The 18,980-nt window shown below is 42.4% G+C and overlaps 1 protein-coding gene across 3 annotated transcripts in view; it reads left to right on the forward strand.

Annotated features, from left to right (window-relative positions):
- Window positions 1-9,507, forward strand: part of ylpm1 (YLP motif containing 1) — a 45,119-nt gene extending 35,612 nt beyond the window's left edge. For 2 of the 3 annotated variants that reach the window (XM_066677391.1, XM_066677392.1), the window contains exon 21: window positions 389-681. Coding sequence is in view for 1 of the 3 variants with exons in the window: in XM_066677393.1 (XP_066533490.1) it covers window positions 8,870-8,881 (12 nt within the window). In the remaining 2 variants the exon portion in view is untranslated. Of the gene's footprint in view, window positions 1-388; window positions 682-8,869 lie in introns of those variants that run through there. The other variant, XM_066677393.1, reaches the window with a different exon arrangement.
- The last annotated feature ends 9,473 nt before the right edge of the window (window positions 9,508-18,980 follow it).

The following is an 18,980-nucleotide window of genomic DNA, read 5'->3' on the forward strand; positions in this document are numbered from 1 at the left end:
CCTTGGAATTACAGTTTCAAATTGTGCTGCTCCACTGAGCTGTAACAGGGAGAATAGATCCCCCACCACTTGTAGGGGGCGCAGAAATATCAAATCTTACCTTGTGTTGCCTTCAGAAGAGCTGCTGAGTGAAATCAGAGCTGTAACAGGGTTTGAGAGTAGGTCACAGGATGCAGTGTTCCACTGTGAATCTCTCCTGCACTACACACAAACACAGGAGTCAAATGTACTTGAGGTTGATGGTGTGTTCTGAGTTTCTGAAGGTTCAGTCCTCCCCAGAAAGGCCTGAGCTCCCAGATCAATCACATAATTCCTTTACCCCCTGCCCCCAAAAGATCTGAGGATTCCTGTATTTGTGAATTAACGTGTTCTCTTCCGCCCTGTTTAGGATCCACTTGGTGAAAGCGTGACCCAGACAGTCCTCCGGCGGGAGAAGGACACGGAAACGAGGGTCTGTGAAGGCCTTGGATGTGGAGAAGTGCTGAATTAAAGCCTGTCTTAGTCTCAGTGAAGTTTTAGTTTTTTTACGCTTCTGTGGTGATTTAATGCAGCGTTTCGCTTTTGATGGATTTTTGACTTTTTTTTTTATAGATATTTGACAGATTTCCTGTTTTCTTCTTCAGAATTGTTGTGTAAAATGATATCACCAATAAACGTCACATTAAACAGTCTGTCACACCAGCTGCGTGTCCTGGGCTGATTTCTGAGGAGCTGATGTCCTGAATGTGTTTATAAACCCTGTGTAGAGAGCTGCAGGTTTCTCTCGTCGTGCTGAACACGTTTACGCTGCTCTACAGGACTTCTGTTCCATCTTCTTTTGATCGTCTTCATTGTTAGTAAATGGAGAGAGACAGAGAAACAGGCCTCACTCCTGGAGCTCCACCGTCTCGGATTTATTTACACATTTGATCAAGCCTCTGGGACCGACCACAGAGAAATTCCTGTTAAATCTTACAATGTGAAGAAATAAACAAAGAGAAGCATTGGACTGGAATTGTTTTAAGATGCTGCAGCTCCTCCCTGGTTCTGAACAGAGTCAGTTCACAGGACCTTTTACTAAAAAGTAGTAGATTTGCTGTTTTTTTGTAAAAGGTTTCTGTAAGAGGAGAACTCCAGTCTCCAGCAGCTGGTGAACACCGCTGTTCCATCGCAGTAAGAACACAGTTCTAGTGCTGTTGTGCTATTCATACGTCTGTAAACTCCATGATCTAGTACCGAAGAACCGTGCAGCTGAAGACCGGGCCTATGGGGCACATTATTGACCCTGAAGAAAAGTGCAGTTCCACCAGAGGGTGTGAGATAGATCTAAACACACTGAACATGTTCCTGCTCCGCCCTGTCGTCCTGCGCAGTGTCCATCTACAGAGATACACAATCCTTTCCAAATCTAGGAAACACAGACCCGTTTTTACAGAACCCCAGGACCAGCACCAACACCTGAGCCCTGTCTTTGGAGGGTTACGCATGTCCTGGTGCTGCTGAGAGCATCTTGGGGAGAAATGAACACTACTAATGTCCCAAGCACAGAAGGAGACGAGGTATGATTTCATGCTCAGTTTGGAGTGGACAGATTTCTCCCAGAAGTTTGTGTATGGACGTCATGCAAATCTGCAGAAGTCATTTCTGAGAAAGCTCTGAATCTTTTTCCGTATGCAAAGTGAAGATCTCTGCGTGCACTGAGCGTTTTGAGAGGATTTGTGGTCTCTAAGGTGGTAAATTAATGACCCCCACTCCTTGTCATGTTTGTCCTACTGTGAGTATCTTTAATGTCACAGAACTGAAGCTGTCTCGGTTTAAACTTGCCGTTCCACTTTAAATGGTGCCGCAGGTGCAACTTGCTTTCCCAGAGCTAGTGTTGGGCTGCTGCAGAGGTAGGACAGTCCTCCAAAGACCTGGCATTAAGCCACAAATAGTTCGATTTAAGCGGTTAATTCGGCAGCACAATGTCACTGGAGTCACAAAGCTGTTTAGAGGCGGAAAACTGGTCCTGACGCTGACCGTGAATGGTCTTCACAAAGCTCTGTGCTGTTATTTACCTTAATCTTATTAAAAGTTTAGAATGTGTGTGTTGCCTGTGAAGGACTGGCGCCCCCTCCAGGGTGTGTAGGCACCGCACCCACCTCAACCCTGAACTGGATAAGGGTCACAGACAATGAATGTTGAAAGTTTACACACAAATGTTCCTGCGGTGACATATTTGCACCACAGGGGGCTCCAAATCCCCACATGTCCACAGTGGTACTTTAAATTGTGCTTCCTTCTCTGCTCTATAATAAGGCAGTCCGAGGCTACTTTTGGGTCATGTACTATACGTGTGAGACGGCTGACAACTGGACTCCTCTACAATGCGTTTGAAGACATTTTGCCCAGTCAACAGAGAGGGGATATATTGTTGGACCGAAAGAAGCAGGGTGGTCATTTTGATAAAGTGTTCGTCTAGGCTGTTCAGACCAAGCTGTTCAGAGGGGTTGGAGCTGAGGTGTTGAGAAGGAGAAACCTGGACAGTTACTGACTGGAACTGTATCGTCTTTGGTGAAAGATCCAGGTTCGGTTTGGGATCAGACGACAGTCAGGTTCAAGTGTGGAGGCCTCGTGATTAGTGCTCCAGTCCTGTCTTTGTTGTCCTCTCCTCAGATATACAGCAAGGGTCCTTCAGACTGCAATGCCTCTCCATCCTTGGTCACCGGATTTATTGCCATTTGAGCATTTTTGGGACCATCTTCTGCAACCTATTACCTATGATATTGATATTTACTTTTTTTATTTGATTAAGCATTATCCAGGTAAGGAACTGTTGTGAGATCATACATTTTTATGATGTGTGTCTCAACTGAATCAAAGTGGGAAATACACTGATGTTTGTTTTTTTCTTGGTTAGTTTTGTTTGAAGGGTTTTAAAGTTTCACCAGCTTCTCTTTAGATTTTAAACATTAAATAATCAGCACTTTTTACTGTCACTCTTGTGTTTATCTGTTCTGTACATGTCAGAATTTAAACACTGTAAGATAAGAATATAAAGTTTATTACTCAGACCCTAGTCCTAGAGTGGTGCAGACCTGTAAAGTCTTGTTGAACACTTGGAGCAACTCTCCAGTCACTTGTTGTCTCCAGCTCCCTGAATCTCACCATGCCCCAGCACTCGTAGTCTGAGGACAAGCACCTGCTTCCTGTGAGACGTGATGTCCACCACTGCCTCTTCTGTCAATTGACAACTCAACACAACAGAGGAAAGAGCTGAATGCCCAGGTCCCTCACATTTGGAGAGTCACCTCGTCATTTCCGATACTCTGTAAACATCACAGCAGTTATTCCAGGCACTTCCTAATCAGTACCTACAAGGAAAGAGAAACTAGAACAAGGCTGACGTGCACTGATCGGTGCTAGGTTTTTGGTGACTGTTCATCCCTGCAGTGTACAAGAGACCTAGGACTCCTGGCCACAGATGGCTGAGGAATCACTGGTGCTCCAGTGTCAAGCTGTAGACCAGTGTCACTCGGGAGCACTAGCAACGTCAGAGTTTTCCCACACGTCACTGAGGACAGAATCCTACTAATACAGTAGGGTTTATTATTATTTTTTTTTTTTTCATATGTTTGAGTTCAGAACATCATTAAAGTGGCCAGATATAAACTACACCCCTCATATCCTCAGTGTTCAGGTCGTTTCTCACATAATCCACGTAAACCAGATGGGGTCTGGAGAAATCCAGCTCTTTCTGGTGAGGAGCACAGGCTGCAGGAGGCTGTGTTGAGAAGCAGAACCTGTTCTCTTTCATTTTCTCAGTGTTTCTGGAGAAGATCTGAACCTCTTCCACATCAGCTTCTTCGAGAGCTCTGCAAGAAATGATATCTGATTGATTGAAGACTTCCACATATTTCATTCATGGTTCTGAAAATCCCTGAGGTGAAAGACCTACTCTTTTTAACCTTTGGAACACCAGGACTTCCAGATCCACTGCTGATCTACTGTCTGTAAGTCCTCAGCTCACTTTCAGTGAAAATCCATTAAACCACATTATTACAATCAGTGGCAATAATAATAAATAATAAACACACTGAATAGATATTTGTAGGCAGTGTTTTCTTCTGAACTGAGGTGATAATCAGGAGTGTTACTCTTCTCTGCAGGAACAGACTTCTGGGAAGACTACACTAGATATAGTAGAATACCACTGTGAGAAATTGATGGAATTTAACCTCATAAACATTAGTGAATTCAGGGACTGGTTTTGGATTGTACTCTGTATCACAAACACTGCTCCAACTCGTCCCAAATGTATTGGGTGGAACTCATCACTCAATAGCACAGTTTCACGGTACAGAGAGGATTTAAACCTCACTGACCCACACTTAGTATTAGACATCGTGACCTTTGGACATAATGTGGAAGCATCTTTTATACAGGAGCACATAAGTCCTGGGAATGTAAATGAATAAGGGTGTAATGATAAGAGTTGTGGTTATTACCAATAACAGTTTGTCAGATAGAAGTAGTAAATTATAAATTAGCAGTAGTGGTGTGTAAACTAGTAGCGGTAGGTAAATTAACAGTACTCAGGGTGAGTCTGTCTGCCTCAACTCTGCCTTATAATGATATAATTTTATTACCTTCTCCAGAGAGTCTGATCTCCCAGCAAAGATCTGGAGAGGGTGATCATTCCTGACCAGCCGGTGCTTCATGGGAGACACCTAACAATTTGCCTTTCCCACTTTTCCCAGAGATTCCCACTTATCTCAGGTCTGTCTTCAGTGAGATGTCCTAATATTTCAAGGCAAGCTCCCAGAGCCACGGTCACTCTCCCTCTGGATTAGTCTGAGCTCCTGGTCCCTGATTTGGCATTATTCTACTTTATACGTTATACTTGTAGATATCAGGAGTGTTGTGGAATAAATCTGTAACCCAGGTCAAGCCTGGTCCAAACAACACTTTCTATAACAGCTGTAAAGGCCAAAGTGACTCAGAACAGGCCCAAATACGGCCTGCCATCTGGGTAGTAAATTAACAGCTGTAGTGAATATGCAGTAGAGTTTAATTACCAGAAGCCACATCTAAATAACCATTAGTGTGTAAATAATTAGTAGTGATGTTAGCAACAGTATTATGTAAATTAATCGTGGACTAGCCGTAGCAGTGTGTAAAATATCTGTAAAGATACAAACCCTATTTCCAGAAAAGTGATTGTTTTATAAAATGCAACGGAATCTGTGATATGTTAATCCTCTTGAAGATTTATTTAACTGACAAAAGCAAAAATAAAATATTTTCACTGAACAATTGGACTGTATTTTATAAATGTAACAGCTAGAATTTAAAGCCTGAAAAACACTCAAAGTTGACAGCAGAATGTTTCCCACTGTGTTACATCACCTTCCCTTTTCATTAAACACATTAATAATTTTGTTCAACTAGGGTCATGAATTCTACTTGTAACATTTTAACAATGTTTTGCTGTTTGAAGCAAGACTAACAGCTGCTGAATGGTCTGTGGTTGCCGTCATCTGATTGTCTTCTTCACGTTGACCATAGGAGGCAGATCTGGACTGCAGGCCGCTCAGACAGGCTGTGTCTATGAAGGCGTGGTGTAGCTCGTACAGAGTGAGACCTGGTATTGTCCTGTTAAAATAACTATGAAGTTTCAGGGAATAAAGTGTTGATGGTCACGTGTCTCTCTTAAATCCCAACGTTCACCGCCTCACCAATGGAAGCTTCTCACAGACGCAAGTCTCTCATGTCGTGGTCACTGAGCCCTCACCACCACAGTACCGTGAGAGATGTTGGGTTTTGCCCCTGTGGATGGGAACAGTCTGGATGGTTCCTTTTCTCATTAGCACGGAAAATACAACACCCACTTCATGAAACAAGCTGAAACCTTGACTCCTGAACACTGCACACATTTCGACTGTGTTTTGAACTGCCTGAGATGAGCGTGTGTACAGAGAACTCTTACCACATAGAGTCGATATGTGGCTTTCCCCTTGTGTAGTAGAGGTTCAGGTTGCGTTTCTTGATGCGGTGTCAACTCTGTTAAGAGTTTCTGAAGTACCGCTGGACCAATGTGGCCATATCTCTTACTGTAGCATGAGTTTCTCATGGGGTGCCGTCTGAGGGTTTGAAGACAACACTGTCCAGCCTTAATCTGCAAGGACTGGTATTTCTCCAGATTCCCATCATCTTTACACAATGTTAAATATAATCACTCTTATTTTGCCTGTCAGATTGTTTTTGGTGTGTTGCATCAGTTGCAACAATATTTTTGACTTACGTTTGTCAGTGAAAACTTTGGAAATATGTCCTTTGTTCTTTTGTAATTTAGAAAAAATAAAGTTCAGGAGAACTTACAGAAATTATTAAAAATCACATTGTATTTGTGACATTAACTTTTTTGTAAATGGGGTTTGCATGTGAAATATCAGTGGAATGTAAAAGAGAGTAGTATTCAGCTGGTGATGTTACAAAGCAGCTTTCCAGAATTGTGTCTGATAGATTTAATTAAATGTTGATTTTTTTTTTTAAAGAAAACCAGCAACATATAATTTGCAGTGGGGAAAAATCATCATAGTGTAATGAAAACAAAAAAGAATCAAATTAGATTTGTTGTGAATGTGACATGACTGAGTTTTTAAAAGACCATCAGGAAGAGCCTGTTTTTTCAAAGATGGGGAAGAATTCCCACTCTGTGCTATTTTACATAAACATATTATGCAAATAAATTAAGAATAAAGGTTTATATACTGAAGTATTTGGAGATTAGTCATCTACAGCATATATTTTTAAAAGTTTATGAAATCTGGAGAAATATCTAAATAGAAGAAACAAGGCCTCTGTACTTCCCTGGGCACGAGCTCATTGAACACGGACTTGAGAAGTGTCAGACACAATGCTAATGCTGTAGGATATATACAGGGTTTGGAGCAACATGCTTCCATCCAGACAATGTCTTTTTCAGGGAAGGGCTTGTTTATTTCAGTGAAATGAGGCCAGTCCACTTTCTGTAATTAGGTGCTAAAGTAGTAGCGCTAAAACACTGCAAAGAATTAAGAACATTATTAAAGAGAAAACACTATAATGGAGCTGATAAGCAGCTGAAATTGTATTTCAAGCAAAAATTGGAAAACATTTCACTCTCAGAACTGCAGCAATAATAGGTCACTTACAGAATGAGAGGTTGTGTACTATTTCACTTCTGCTGTGAGGAGGCAGATGATTTAGAGGAAGACAGTTTAACTAGGTTCATTTCCTTAAGTAGACTAAAGGAGTTCAGCCTGTAGTTTCACTGAGTTCAGCATCTGCACTCTCTGTGTAAAGTTGTGGATCAATCAGGGGTTAACTGTGTCATGAGGGTGTTCAATTTGTTTCATGTAACATTTTATTATTGAAAACAATCATCAAATCGTTACTGCTGCAGACTGCGGGCGATTGAGGGTTAATTGTTTGCTTCATATTTGAGAAACTGAACTGAACAGTAACCAATGATTTTCTTATTACTTTCAGTCGGAGAGGAGCTGAATAAACCAGGGCCAGTGCCGTTCTGTCTGAGACTGAACCTCAAGACAGACAAATACTTTATTTAGCTTCTATTTACACTCACAGCTACAGTTTGTTTCAGGGTCTGATCACTGTACAAAGGAGGAAGCTTTCTAGACTGATGTGATTGGTCAGTGCTGTACTGTGTAAATGTGAAGGAAAGATGATCGGACTCATGTGAGAGAACACCAATGGTTTAATCTTTCATGACTAAGTACTTCTTTGAAGACGTGAGCTTGTGCTGCTCAGTTATGCATCAATATTAAATGAATCTATTAAATGAATGAGTCTTTTCGATATTTAATCTTTAAAAAAAGAAAGACGTGATAATTCTGAGCCACATCCAGAGAGAACGGCTGAGCAGTTCATAAGCGAACCATGAAGGTGTAAAACAGCTGCTCAGACACTGCTGATCCTGCAGATCATGGGGATCACATCTCTTAAACCTGCCTCTCTAACCATCCCCACAGTACACTAATCTATATAACAGAGAGAAGTTAGCTACATAACCCTAAACCTAGTTTAGCACCACTGCTCCATGTGAGTGAGACCCACACAGTGTTTATTGTTCCACAGTGTATTACACTCAGTGAGTGAATACAGTTTCAGTTTTCAGGTCACACCCCATGAATCCATATGGGCTCCTGAAGCTGAATGAATGGATGCTTATCTTCAGCCCACTTCTGTGGCCCCCATTGTCCCCATGCAGCAGCTCCTGGATCAGTGATGGGACTGATTGATTCAAATAAATCTGACTTGACCTGACGTGGAGGCGCATGCAAATGTATTTATTTAAACACTAAAGAATCAAAGTCACTGGAATGTATTGCAGAAAATATCAGGGTAAATGATTAAAGTATACGTCTAGTGCATTATAACTGTTTAATAACATTTAAACCACTGGCCCATCTCCTGATTCCAAATCATCTGTTTTTAAACCAGAATTTAATTCAAAACCAAATTAAACAGGTGAGCCACTCTTGCCGTACAGCTGCACATTCTGGTTCTAAACCACAGACTAGTCCATCTGTTGCTCTGCATACTTTGTTTCCCCCCTGTTCCTCAGCGCTCAGGACCCCCACAGAGCAGGTGTGATGTGGTGGTGGATCATTCTCAGCGCTGCAGTGACACTGACGTGGTGGTGGTGTGTGAGTGTGTGTTGTGCTGGTGTAGAGTGGATCAGACACAGCAGTGCTGCTGGATTGTTGTATCCACTTAGTTTCCATTCTATTATACACACCTATCTTGTTGGTCTACTATGTAGATGTGTTTTTATGAATGAGTTGGGATATTTTTTTGTTTGTGTGTAATGTCAGTGTTTTGATGTATCATCTTTGTTTTCCAGGCAATACTCTAATCTCAGCTATAACTCCTCAAACCTGGGAGAACTGGAGTCACAATGAACAGCGGGGTTCAGGAGTGAAGCTGGAGTCACTGGAGTAAGGTCAGTATGATACTTGGATTTTATCCGTGACATGCCATGTGATAAGTTTTTTTTGCACCTGTAGCCTGCTGCCACATTGTCTCAGACAGATTAGAGACAGTACAGAGCATCTCAGAAGTGTCACAGTCAAAGCAGCAGCACTCTATTGGTCATGGAAGTGAATTTACTTGTTAAAATATGTTTTATGTGTGGATTTGTATGTTATGTTTGTTTGTGTGTTATTACATGTGTTTTGTATGAATTTATAAGTTCAATGCATTTCTCTTTGCAATATTTCTGCCACATCATATATTTATATGATATATTAATAATATTTTCTTTCCACATCATTCCTGGTGTTCTTAAATGAGCTCACACTGGTGATGAGAGTGTGGAAAGGGGGAGGAGCCCTGAGCGTCATGGCAGTAACATCAGCTGGACACTGAACTGTGAAAACGTAGAGAAGTAAACACTCTTGAAGAATAACATCCCACCACTTGTGTCTTATTGTGCTCTAAAATGGTGATAATGTAATGTACTTTAAATACAGGGGAATAAAATAGTGTTTAATAAAATGACTGCTTCATGTTATTTATTCACTTCAGACACGTTTCCTTCTCTGATCTGAACTGATTCAGTGATACCTCAGCGCTCCAGTATCCCTGACCCACAGTGATGTCCTTCACTCAGATACAGACCCAGTCACTGGACCCACAGAAATCAGAGCACAACCAGCAGCTCCCAGAAAAACCACACGACTGTATCATAAGCATCTCAGCTCACCCTCTCAGGAACATCTCTGAATAAACAATAGTGTAGTGTAATGAATCAAACAGAGCTCTCTGCAGTGGAGCTCCTGATGGTTCTCAAAGTGAAGATGGAATCAGTCTAAATTTCAGGAATTTAAATTTCTCACGTTTGGTTCCAGTGTTTCTCTCTTTTGTGAAATTACTCTCCACAGAGTAAACATTTACCAGACAATGGATAAAGGTTTATTAAACAATAAACAGTTACAAAATAAAACAAATATATTTTAGTGAGGAAATGCCTTTAGGAAAGTCAACACACACACACACACACACACACTCATTTAACACACACACACACACACTCATCTAACACACACACACACACTCATCTAACACACACACTCATTTAACACACACACACACTCATTTAACACACACACACACACACACACACACTCATTTAACACACACTCATCTAACACACACACACACACACTCATCTAACAAACACACACACACACACTCATTTAACACACACACACTCATCTAACTTACACACACACACACACATACTCACACACACACTCATCTAACACACACACACACACACACTCATCTAACACACACACACACACACACACTCATCTAACACACACACACACACACACACACAGACTCAGTCATTTTCCTGGTTATCTCTAAGGTCCCTGGAGGAAATGAATGATGAATGATGTGCTGAGTAAAGTCAGTGTAACTCCAGTGATGATCTGCTTTGTTTAAAGTGATTTTATCTGGAGACAAGACTCCAGCTCTCGTGTGGCAGGGGGCTCCAAGTGTTAATATGATTCCTGCTGAAGACACAGACATCTGTGAGTACAAACCCCATTTCCAGAAATGCTGTGTAATATGTCAATAGAAACAGAGCTCAGTGAAAACAATATACAGACAATATTTTAAACTTTAAAACACATTTGAATTTTAAATTTTAAATTAATTTTAAAATTTTCGCCCATTTTGAATCTGATGTCAGCAACACGTTCTAGAAAAGCAGTGACATAGTGGTGTTTCCCGCTGTGTTCCTCAGCTCCTCTTTAACGGCTCTCTGTGAGCAGAAGCTCTGAAGGCTCCGTCACTGCCTGTAGTCACTACATCACTGTGGTTTTGTAAATTATAATGTCATAGATTCATCTGTATAGATGTTTTTTTAGAGTGTAATTGACTGTTATTTACACAATGACAGAAAATGCACACAAATATATCACATACATTTACGTATTAATACTCTCTCTCTCTCACACACTCACACACACACACACACACACAAAATTAGTTATTTGTTGTTTACCAGGGGTGCTGTAGTCACTCCACACACAGCTCTGAAATACACTGTTAATAAACATACGGAGCTCCTTGAACAGTGTGCAGTGTGCAGTCAGAGCTGAGACACTGTCTCCACTGGAACACACCGCACAGTGAGAGTGTTATAAAGGGATTGTGTGATGTGTTGTTTCTACTCTTTCATATAATTTCAGTGTATTTCACAAGATTAAACCTGAAATGATTCTTTCCCACGTCACTCTCTTATCGAGGGGTTTGTGGAGGTACAGCAGCTACAGAAATGTACAGAAATACAGTTTCACTGTAAGACAATGTTATGACCCTCTTGTGTTCTACACTGAGTGCTCTTTCCCCTCTTTATCTCTCTTCTTCTCAGAGCCTGGTGTATTCCGACAGTCTGCAGTAGGGGGCGCTCCAGATATAAAAGAGGGTTGAGATGACGTCAGGGAAGGGGGCTGTTCCAGTATTCACCCCTGTGCCATCAGTCCTCCTACTGACCAGACCGCCCCCCTTTCACACACACACACACACACACACACCCCTCCGTGTAGAGCTCCTGTGTGTGAGCTCTCATTAGTTTTGGTCCCACAGGTGAAATGTAAAGGACTATCTTTATCAGTAGGAGGTGAGTGTCTGTTGTTGCTGCCTCTCCTCCTGTTGTAGGGAGAGAGTCATTGTGTGTTTGTAACAGATAAGTTAGTTATTGTTCTGTAGTTCTGTAGTTGTTTACTGATCTCCTTTGGCTCCACCCCTGAAAATATTACTCCTTCACACAGCCACAGCTGAAGATCACTGTCTTCAGCAAAGTCAGTTCCATTCTCCAGTGAATAGAACAGAGTTCTGGGAGGAGTCTGAATGTTCAGGAAAGAAAAGGCATTTCCCTTCATTCTCCCTGGGACCCAGTGTTTTCTGAAAGAGAGAAGGCCATGAATACAGCACTGTAGTGACCCCTGGCATATGGAGAAATGTCTGTTTCAGTATCCATAAACAATGAGGGTGTATATATAATATTGTCATTACACACATAAAGAATAACAGTATACAGTTTAATATACATTTATAAATAGGTTTATTTTTGGTGTGAAACAGGCGTCATGTTAGAGGTCTGAAGTCTAATGTTAATTCTGTGAAATTCCCTCCCCCTCTACAAACCTGGGTCATTTCTTTAAAGAAGATTGATGATGTTGGTCCATGGAGAGAGAGCCCAGTCACCACTATGTACTGGTCCGCCTCGTCCTCCACCACGCCAGAGGAGATTGCTGAAGATCAGTGTCTAACCAAATCCAGGACGTCCTCCAGCATGAAGACCACCTCTCTCCCATTCACCATGAGCCACTGTTAGAGAGAAGGCCTGAGAAAGGCTAAATTCCAGTCAGACAAACACAGCTCCAGTGTGAAAGTATAATGAGGTGCAGTCTTTAGTGAAGATGACTATCTTCCTCACTGTCTCTCTGGGTGCAGCTGCCTGTGAGAAGAGTGTAGATCTCCTACTAACACCATGTTTCCTTAAAGGTGATGTTCACCATTCGAGTTACACATGAGTTTCTGTGGGAATTCAAACAGTTAATAAACACTTACAGAAAATTTACACTTCAGACACCAACAAGATACAGTCGCTTCTTACTCACACACACCGCTCCACCTTAAAAGATACAGTCGTTTCTTACTCACACACACCGCTCCACCTTAAAGGATACAGTCGCTTCTTACTCACACACACCGCTCCCCCTTAAAAGATACAGTCGCTTCTTACTCACACACACCGCTCCACCTTAAAAGATACAGTCGCTTCTTACTCACACACACCGCTCCACATTAAAAGATACAGTCGCTTCTTACTCACACACACCGCTCCATCTTAAAAGATACAGTCGCTTCTTACTCAAACACACTGCTCCACCTTAAAATATACAGTCGCTTCTTACTCACAAACACCGCTCCACCTTAAAAGATACAGTCATTTCTTACACATACCGCTCCACATTAAAAGATACAGTCGCTTCTTACTCACACAAACCGCTCCACCTTAAAAGATACAGTCACTTCTTACTCACACACACTGCTCCACCTTAAAAGATACAGAGCTTCTTACTCACACACACTGCTCCACCTTAAAAGATACAGTCACTTCTTACTCAAACACACTGCTCCACCTTAAAAGATACAGAGCTTCTTACTCACACACACTGCTCCACCTTAAAAGATACAGTCACTTCTTACTCACACACACTGCTCCACCTTAAAAGATACAGTCGCTTCTTACTCACAAACACACCGCTCCACATTAAAAGATACATTCGCTTCTTACTCACACACACCACTCCACCTTAAAAGATACAGTCGCTTCTTACTCACACACACCGCTCCACCTTAAAAGATACAGTCGCTTCTTACTCACAAACACTATTACACCTTAAAAGATACAGAGCTTCTTATTCACACACACCGCTCCACCTTAAAAGATACAGTCGCTTCTTACTCACACACAACGCTTCACATTAAAAGATACAGTCGCTTCTTACTCACACACACCGCTCCACCTTAAAAGATACAGTCCCTTCTTACTCACACACACTGCTCCACCTTAAAAGATACAGTCGCTTCTTACTCACACACACCGCTCCAACTTAAAAGATACAGTCGCTTCTTACTCACACACACACCGCTCCACCTTAAAAGATACAGTCACTTCTTATTCACACACACCGCTCCACCTTAAAAGATACAGTCGCTTCTTACTCACACACACTGCTCCACCTTAAAAGATACAGTCGCTTCTTACTCACACACAACGCTTCACATTAAAAGATACAGTCGCTTCTTACTCACACACACCGCTCCACCTTAAAAGATACAGTCGCTTCTTATTCACACACACCGCTCCACCTTAAAAGATACAGTCGCTTCTTACTCACACACACTGCTCCACCTTAAAAGATACAGTCGCTTCTTACTCACACACAACGCTTCACATTAAAAGATACAGTCGCTTCTTACTCACACACACCGTTCCACCTTAAAAGATACAGTCGCTTCTTACACACACACACAACGCTTCACATTAAAAGATACAGTCGCTTCTTACTCACACACACCGCTCCATCTTAAAAGATACAGTCGCTTCTTACTCAAACACACTGCTCCACCTTAAAATATACAGTCGCTTCTTACTCACAAACACCGCTCCACCTTAAAAGATACAGTCATTTCTTACACATACCGCTCCACATTAAAAGATACAGTCGCTTCTTACTCACACAAACCGCTCCACCTTAAAAGATACAGTCACTTCTTACTCACACACACTGCTCCACCTTAAAAGATACAGAGCTTCTTACTCACACACACTGCTCCACCTTAAAAGATACAGTCACTTCTTACTCAAACACACTGCTCCACCTTAAAAGATACAGAGCTTCTTACTCACACACACTGCTCCACCTTAAAAGATACAGTCACTTCTTACTCACACACACTGCTCCACCTTAAAAGATACAGTCGCTTCTTACTCACAAACACACCGCTCCACATTAAAAGATACATTCGCTTCTTACTCACACACACCACTCCACCTTAAAAGATACAGTCGCTTCTTACTCACACACACCGCTCCACCTTAAAAGATACAGTCGCTTCTTACTCACAAACACTATTACACCTTAAAAGATACAGAGCTTCTTATTCACACACACCGCTCCACCTTAAAAGATACAGTCGCTTCTTACTCACACACAACGCTTCACATTAAAAGATACAGTCGCTTCTTACTCACACACACCGCTCCACCTTAAAAGATACAGTCCCTTCTTACTCACACACACTGCTCCACCTTAAAAGATACAGTCGCTTCTTACTCACACACACCGCTCCAACTTAAAAGATACAGTCGCTCCTTACTCACACACACACCGCTCCACCTTAAAAGATACAGTCGCTTCTTACTCACACACACCGTTCCACCTTAAAAGATACAGTCGCTTCTTACTCACACACACTGCTCCACCTTAAAAGATACAGTCGCTTCTTACTCACACACAACGCTTCACATTAAAAGATACAGTCGCTTCTTACTCACACACACCGCTCCACCTTAAAAGATACAGTCGCTTCTTACTCACACACACCGTTCCACCTTAAAAGATACTGTCACTTCTTATTCACACACACCGCTCCACCTTAAAAGATACAGTCGCTTCTTACTCACACACACCGCTCCACCTTAAAAGATACAGTCGCTTCTTACTCACACACAACGCTTCACATTAAAAGATACAGTCGCTTCTTACTCACACACACCGCTCCACCTTAAAAGATACAGTCGCTTCTTACTCACACACACCGTTCCACCTTAAAAGATACAGTCGCTTCTTACACACACACACAACGCTTCACATTAAAAGATACAGTCGCTTCTTACTCACACACACCGCTCCACCTTAAAAGATACAGTCGCTTTTTACTCACACACACCGCTCCAACTTAAAAGATACAGTCTCTTCTTACTCACACACACCGCTCCACCTTAAAAGATACAGTCGCTTCTTACTCACACACACCGCTCCACCTTAAAAGATACAGTCGCTTCTTACTCACACACACCGCTCCACCTTAAAAGATACAGTCGCTTCTTACTCACACACACCGTTCCACCTTAAAAGATACAGTCGCTTCTTACACACACACACAACGCTTCACATTAAAAGATACAGTCGCTTCTTACTCACACACACCGCTCCACCTTAAAAGATACAGTCGCTTTTTACTCACACACACCGCTCCAACTTAAAAGATACAGTCGCTTTTTAATCACACACACCGCTCCAACTTAAAAGATACAGTCGCTTCTTACTCACACACACCGCTCCACATTAAAAGATACAGTCGCTTCTTACTCACACACACCGCTCCACCTTAAAAGATACAGTCGCTTCTTACTCACACACAGCTCCACCTTAAAACATACAGTCGCTTCTTACTCACACACAGCTCCACCTTAAAAGATACAGAGCTTCTTACTCACACACAACGCTCCACATTAAAAGATACAGTCGCTTCTTACTCACACACACCCCTCCACCTTAAAAGACACAGACCTTCTGAACATATACAAACCAGACAGAACAGTGTTTCCCTACTCTCATAGACACTGTTTTTAAACACATGAACAAAACAGCTCTTAATATCAAACATCTACTGATGCATTCCACAGGGTCATTTTGTTCAGTCTTCACCCAGAAGTGTGTCTTTCTTCTCCTGGGAATGTTGTGCTGGTGTAACACACACTCCTCTAATGTAGTTTCTAATGTTTCACAGAGAAATCCACTGTTATACACTTTGGACAGGATCCAAACCCCAGGGCTCCACTACAATAAGAGGAAGTTCCCACCCCAGAGGGGAAGTCCAGTATGGTGCTGTATGTCTCAAAACAGGATACACACTGTGTCCACCGCACAGGAGTCCTCATTCCTCATGTCTGTTACTCACCGCTCTCCTGTTCTGTGTTTGTGTTTGTAAAGCTGTGCTGTAAACATTACAGAGTGTAGACGTTCTTCTGGACCTGGTCTTTGAGCATGTGCTGGAGGAGACAGAGGGGTTTCCTGAGAATCTTCAGCAGAACACAACACCTGAAGTCTGCCGTGCTGCAGTCGTAGGCACAAGGCGCAGACTGAGTCCTGAAGGTCAGTCACCAGCGCCAGTATCTCACACTACAGCCTCCAACCTCAAGTGTATTACTGAGATTATACCACAGTATTTTATCAGGTTTAAGATAAAGGAGACAGGAAAAATGATTTGTTTATCAACCTTCTGTGAGGAAAAATAGTTCCATTCCATCACAGATTCCTCTGCTGTTTTCTGTGAACTCTGAACTGGTTCTGTTCTGGGTTTACACCAGATTTGATGGGAACCAAAGCTGCGTTATTCAGAGCTGCTCTGGGTCTAAATTAGGACAGAGCCAGAGACTTTACTCTGTTCAGAACAAGGTGTGGAACAGAAACTAAACCTGTTCTTGTTGGTTGAAGAAGTCCAGGCTCCCCCTGCTCTCTTGTAAGCGCTGGCCTTGTTGCTAGGTTACCTGTACTCTGCAGAGTAATACCAGAAGAGCTTCGGTCAGAGTGACACTGTCGTGCAATAACAGCACTTCTGAAACCTCTCTCAGCCAATCACACTGCAGGGGCGGGACTAACTGATTTAATGTGGCTGTAGGTAAGTGTCTGAACCTTTGGGCGTCTTTAGTCTAATGTTTTCCACCATTAGACCTTCATTACTGTCATCAGTGTCCATATGTAAAAACACAGACAGAAAGAACAAACATTGGGAGAGGACACACGTACTGGAGGATCCACTGCATGAAAAATAAACACATCACACGGCACACTGACATGGAACAAACATAGGTCTTTATTTAGGAACCTCTCTGATTCTTTTACACGAGTCTGACTGGCTGAACTACACAGATATCTATCAGCTATAATCTTTCAGTGAATATATGTTGGGTTTGGTCTACAGATGGAGCACAGTAAAGATGGAGCGTGAGATTGACAGGTGGATCGGTGTAGCGTCAGCAGTAATGCGGGCTCTGTACCGGTCCGTTGTGGTGAAGAAAGAGCTGAGCAGAAAAGCAAAGCTCTCGATTTACCGTTCGATCTACGTCCCAACCCTCACCTATGGTCACGAGCTTTGGGTAGTGACCGAAAGAACGAGATCGCGGGTACAAGTGGCTGAAATGAATTTTCTCCGCAGGGCGTCTAGACTCTCCCTTAGAGACAGGGTTAGGAGCTCGGACGTCCGGGAGAGACTCGGAGTGGAGCCGCTGCTCCTCCACGTCGAGAGGAGCCAGAATTTTAAGTAGACACACTCACAATCAATCAATACAATACAACTACACAGAATAAGGCACTATATCTAAGAAATTAAATAATAGCAGCAAGGGATGGCAGTGTGTATAATAAATAGGTATACGCATATAATGTAATATACATATGAAGCAGAAAAATATTGCACATGAATATTGCACATCAGGTAAACAAATGAATAGTTGTGCTGTATAAAATATGAATATATTGCACATCAGATATTGTACGTCTGCATTATTGTAGTATAAATAATATACATGGATTTATATCAAGATAAGGGTGATGAGTTTTTTATTTTAATTGTCAGTGTGTATTGTGTGAGCTGTTACAGTTCAAAAGTGTTGAGGGCCTGAGGGATGAAGCTCTTGCAGAGTCTGGCAGTCTTACACTGGATGCTGCGGTAACGCTTCCCAGAGGGCAGAAGCTTGAATAGTCCGTGTGCAGGGTGGGTAGGATCCTTGACTATCCTTGTGGCTCTGCTGAGACAGTGTGACTGGTGCAGCTGGTGTATGAATGGGAGTGGGGTACTGACGATTCTCTCTGCTGTTCTCACCACTCTCTGGAGAGACTCCTGGTCTGCAGCTGTACTGTTACCAGGCAAGGAGGCTGCAAGTCAGGATGCTCTCAATTGTGCCCCTGTAGAAGGTGGTGAGGACAGGAATTGGAGGCGCTGATGTGCTTTCAATCCAGTGGGCTGAAGGATGTAGGAGTGTGTCTCTCTGCTCCACTCCTTCACAGTCCTGAGCTGGTCGTATCCTTTGGGGGTCTGCGTACGGACCACTTGTCCCTCTGCTAAAGGCTGTAGGTGACTCGACTTGTCGTAGTGGTGCTTCAGAGTGAGTCTTGTGTTGATAAGCTAAGCACATACAGGTATGGTAGCCCATGATGGACAAACAGAACCTTCAACAAGACATTTTCTAAAATCTAATATTAAAATAAAAAAAAAAAAATGGGGGCAGCACGGTGGAGCAGCAGGTAGTGTCGTAGTCACACAGCTCCAGGGGCCTGGAGGTTGTGGGGTCGTTTCCCGCTCCGGGTGACTGTCTGTGAGGAGTTGGCGTGTTCTACCTGTGTCCGCGTGGTAGGTGGATT

This window comes from Hoplias malabaricus, chromosome 7, assembly GCF_029633855.1.
Source record: "Hoplias malabaricus isolate fHopMal1 chromosome 7, fHopMal1.hap1, whole genome shotgun sequence".
Lineage (NCBI taxonomy): Eukaryota > Metazoa > Chordata > Actinopteri > Characiformes > Erythrinidae > Hoplias > Hoplias malabaricus.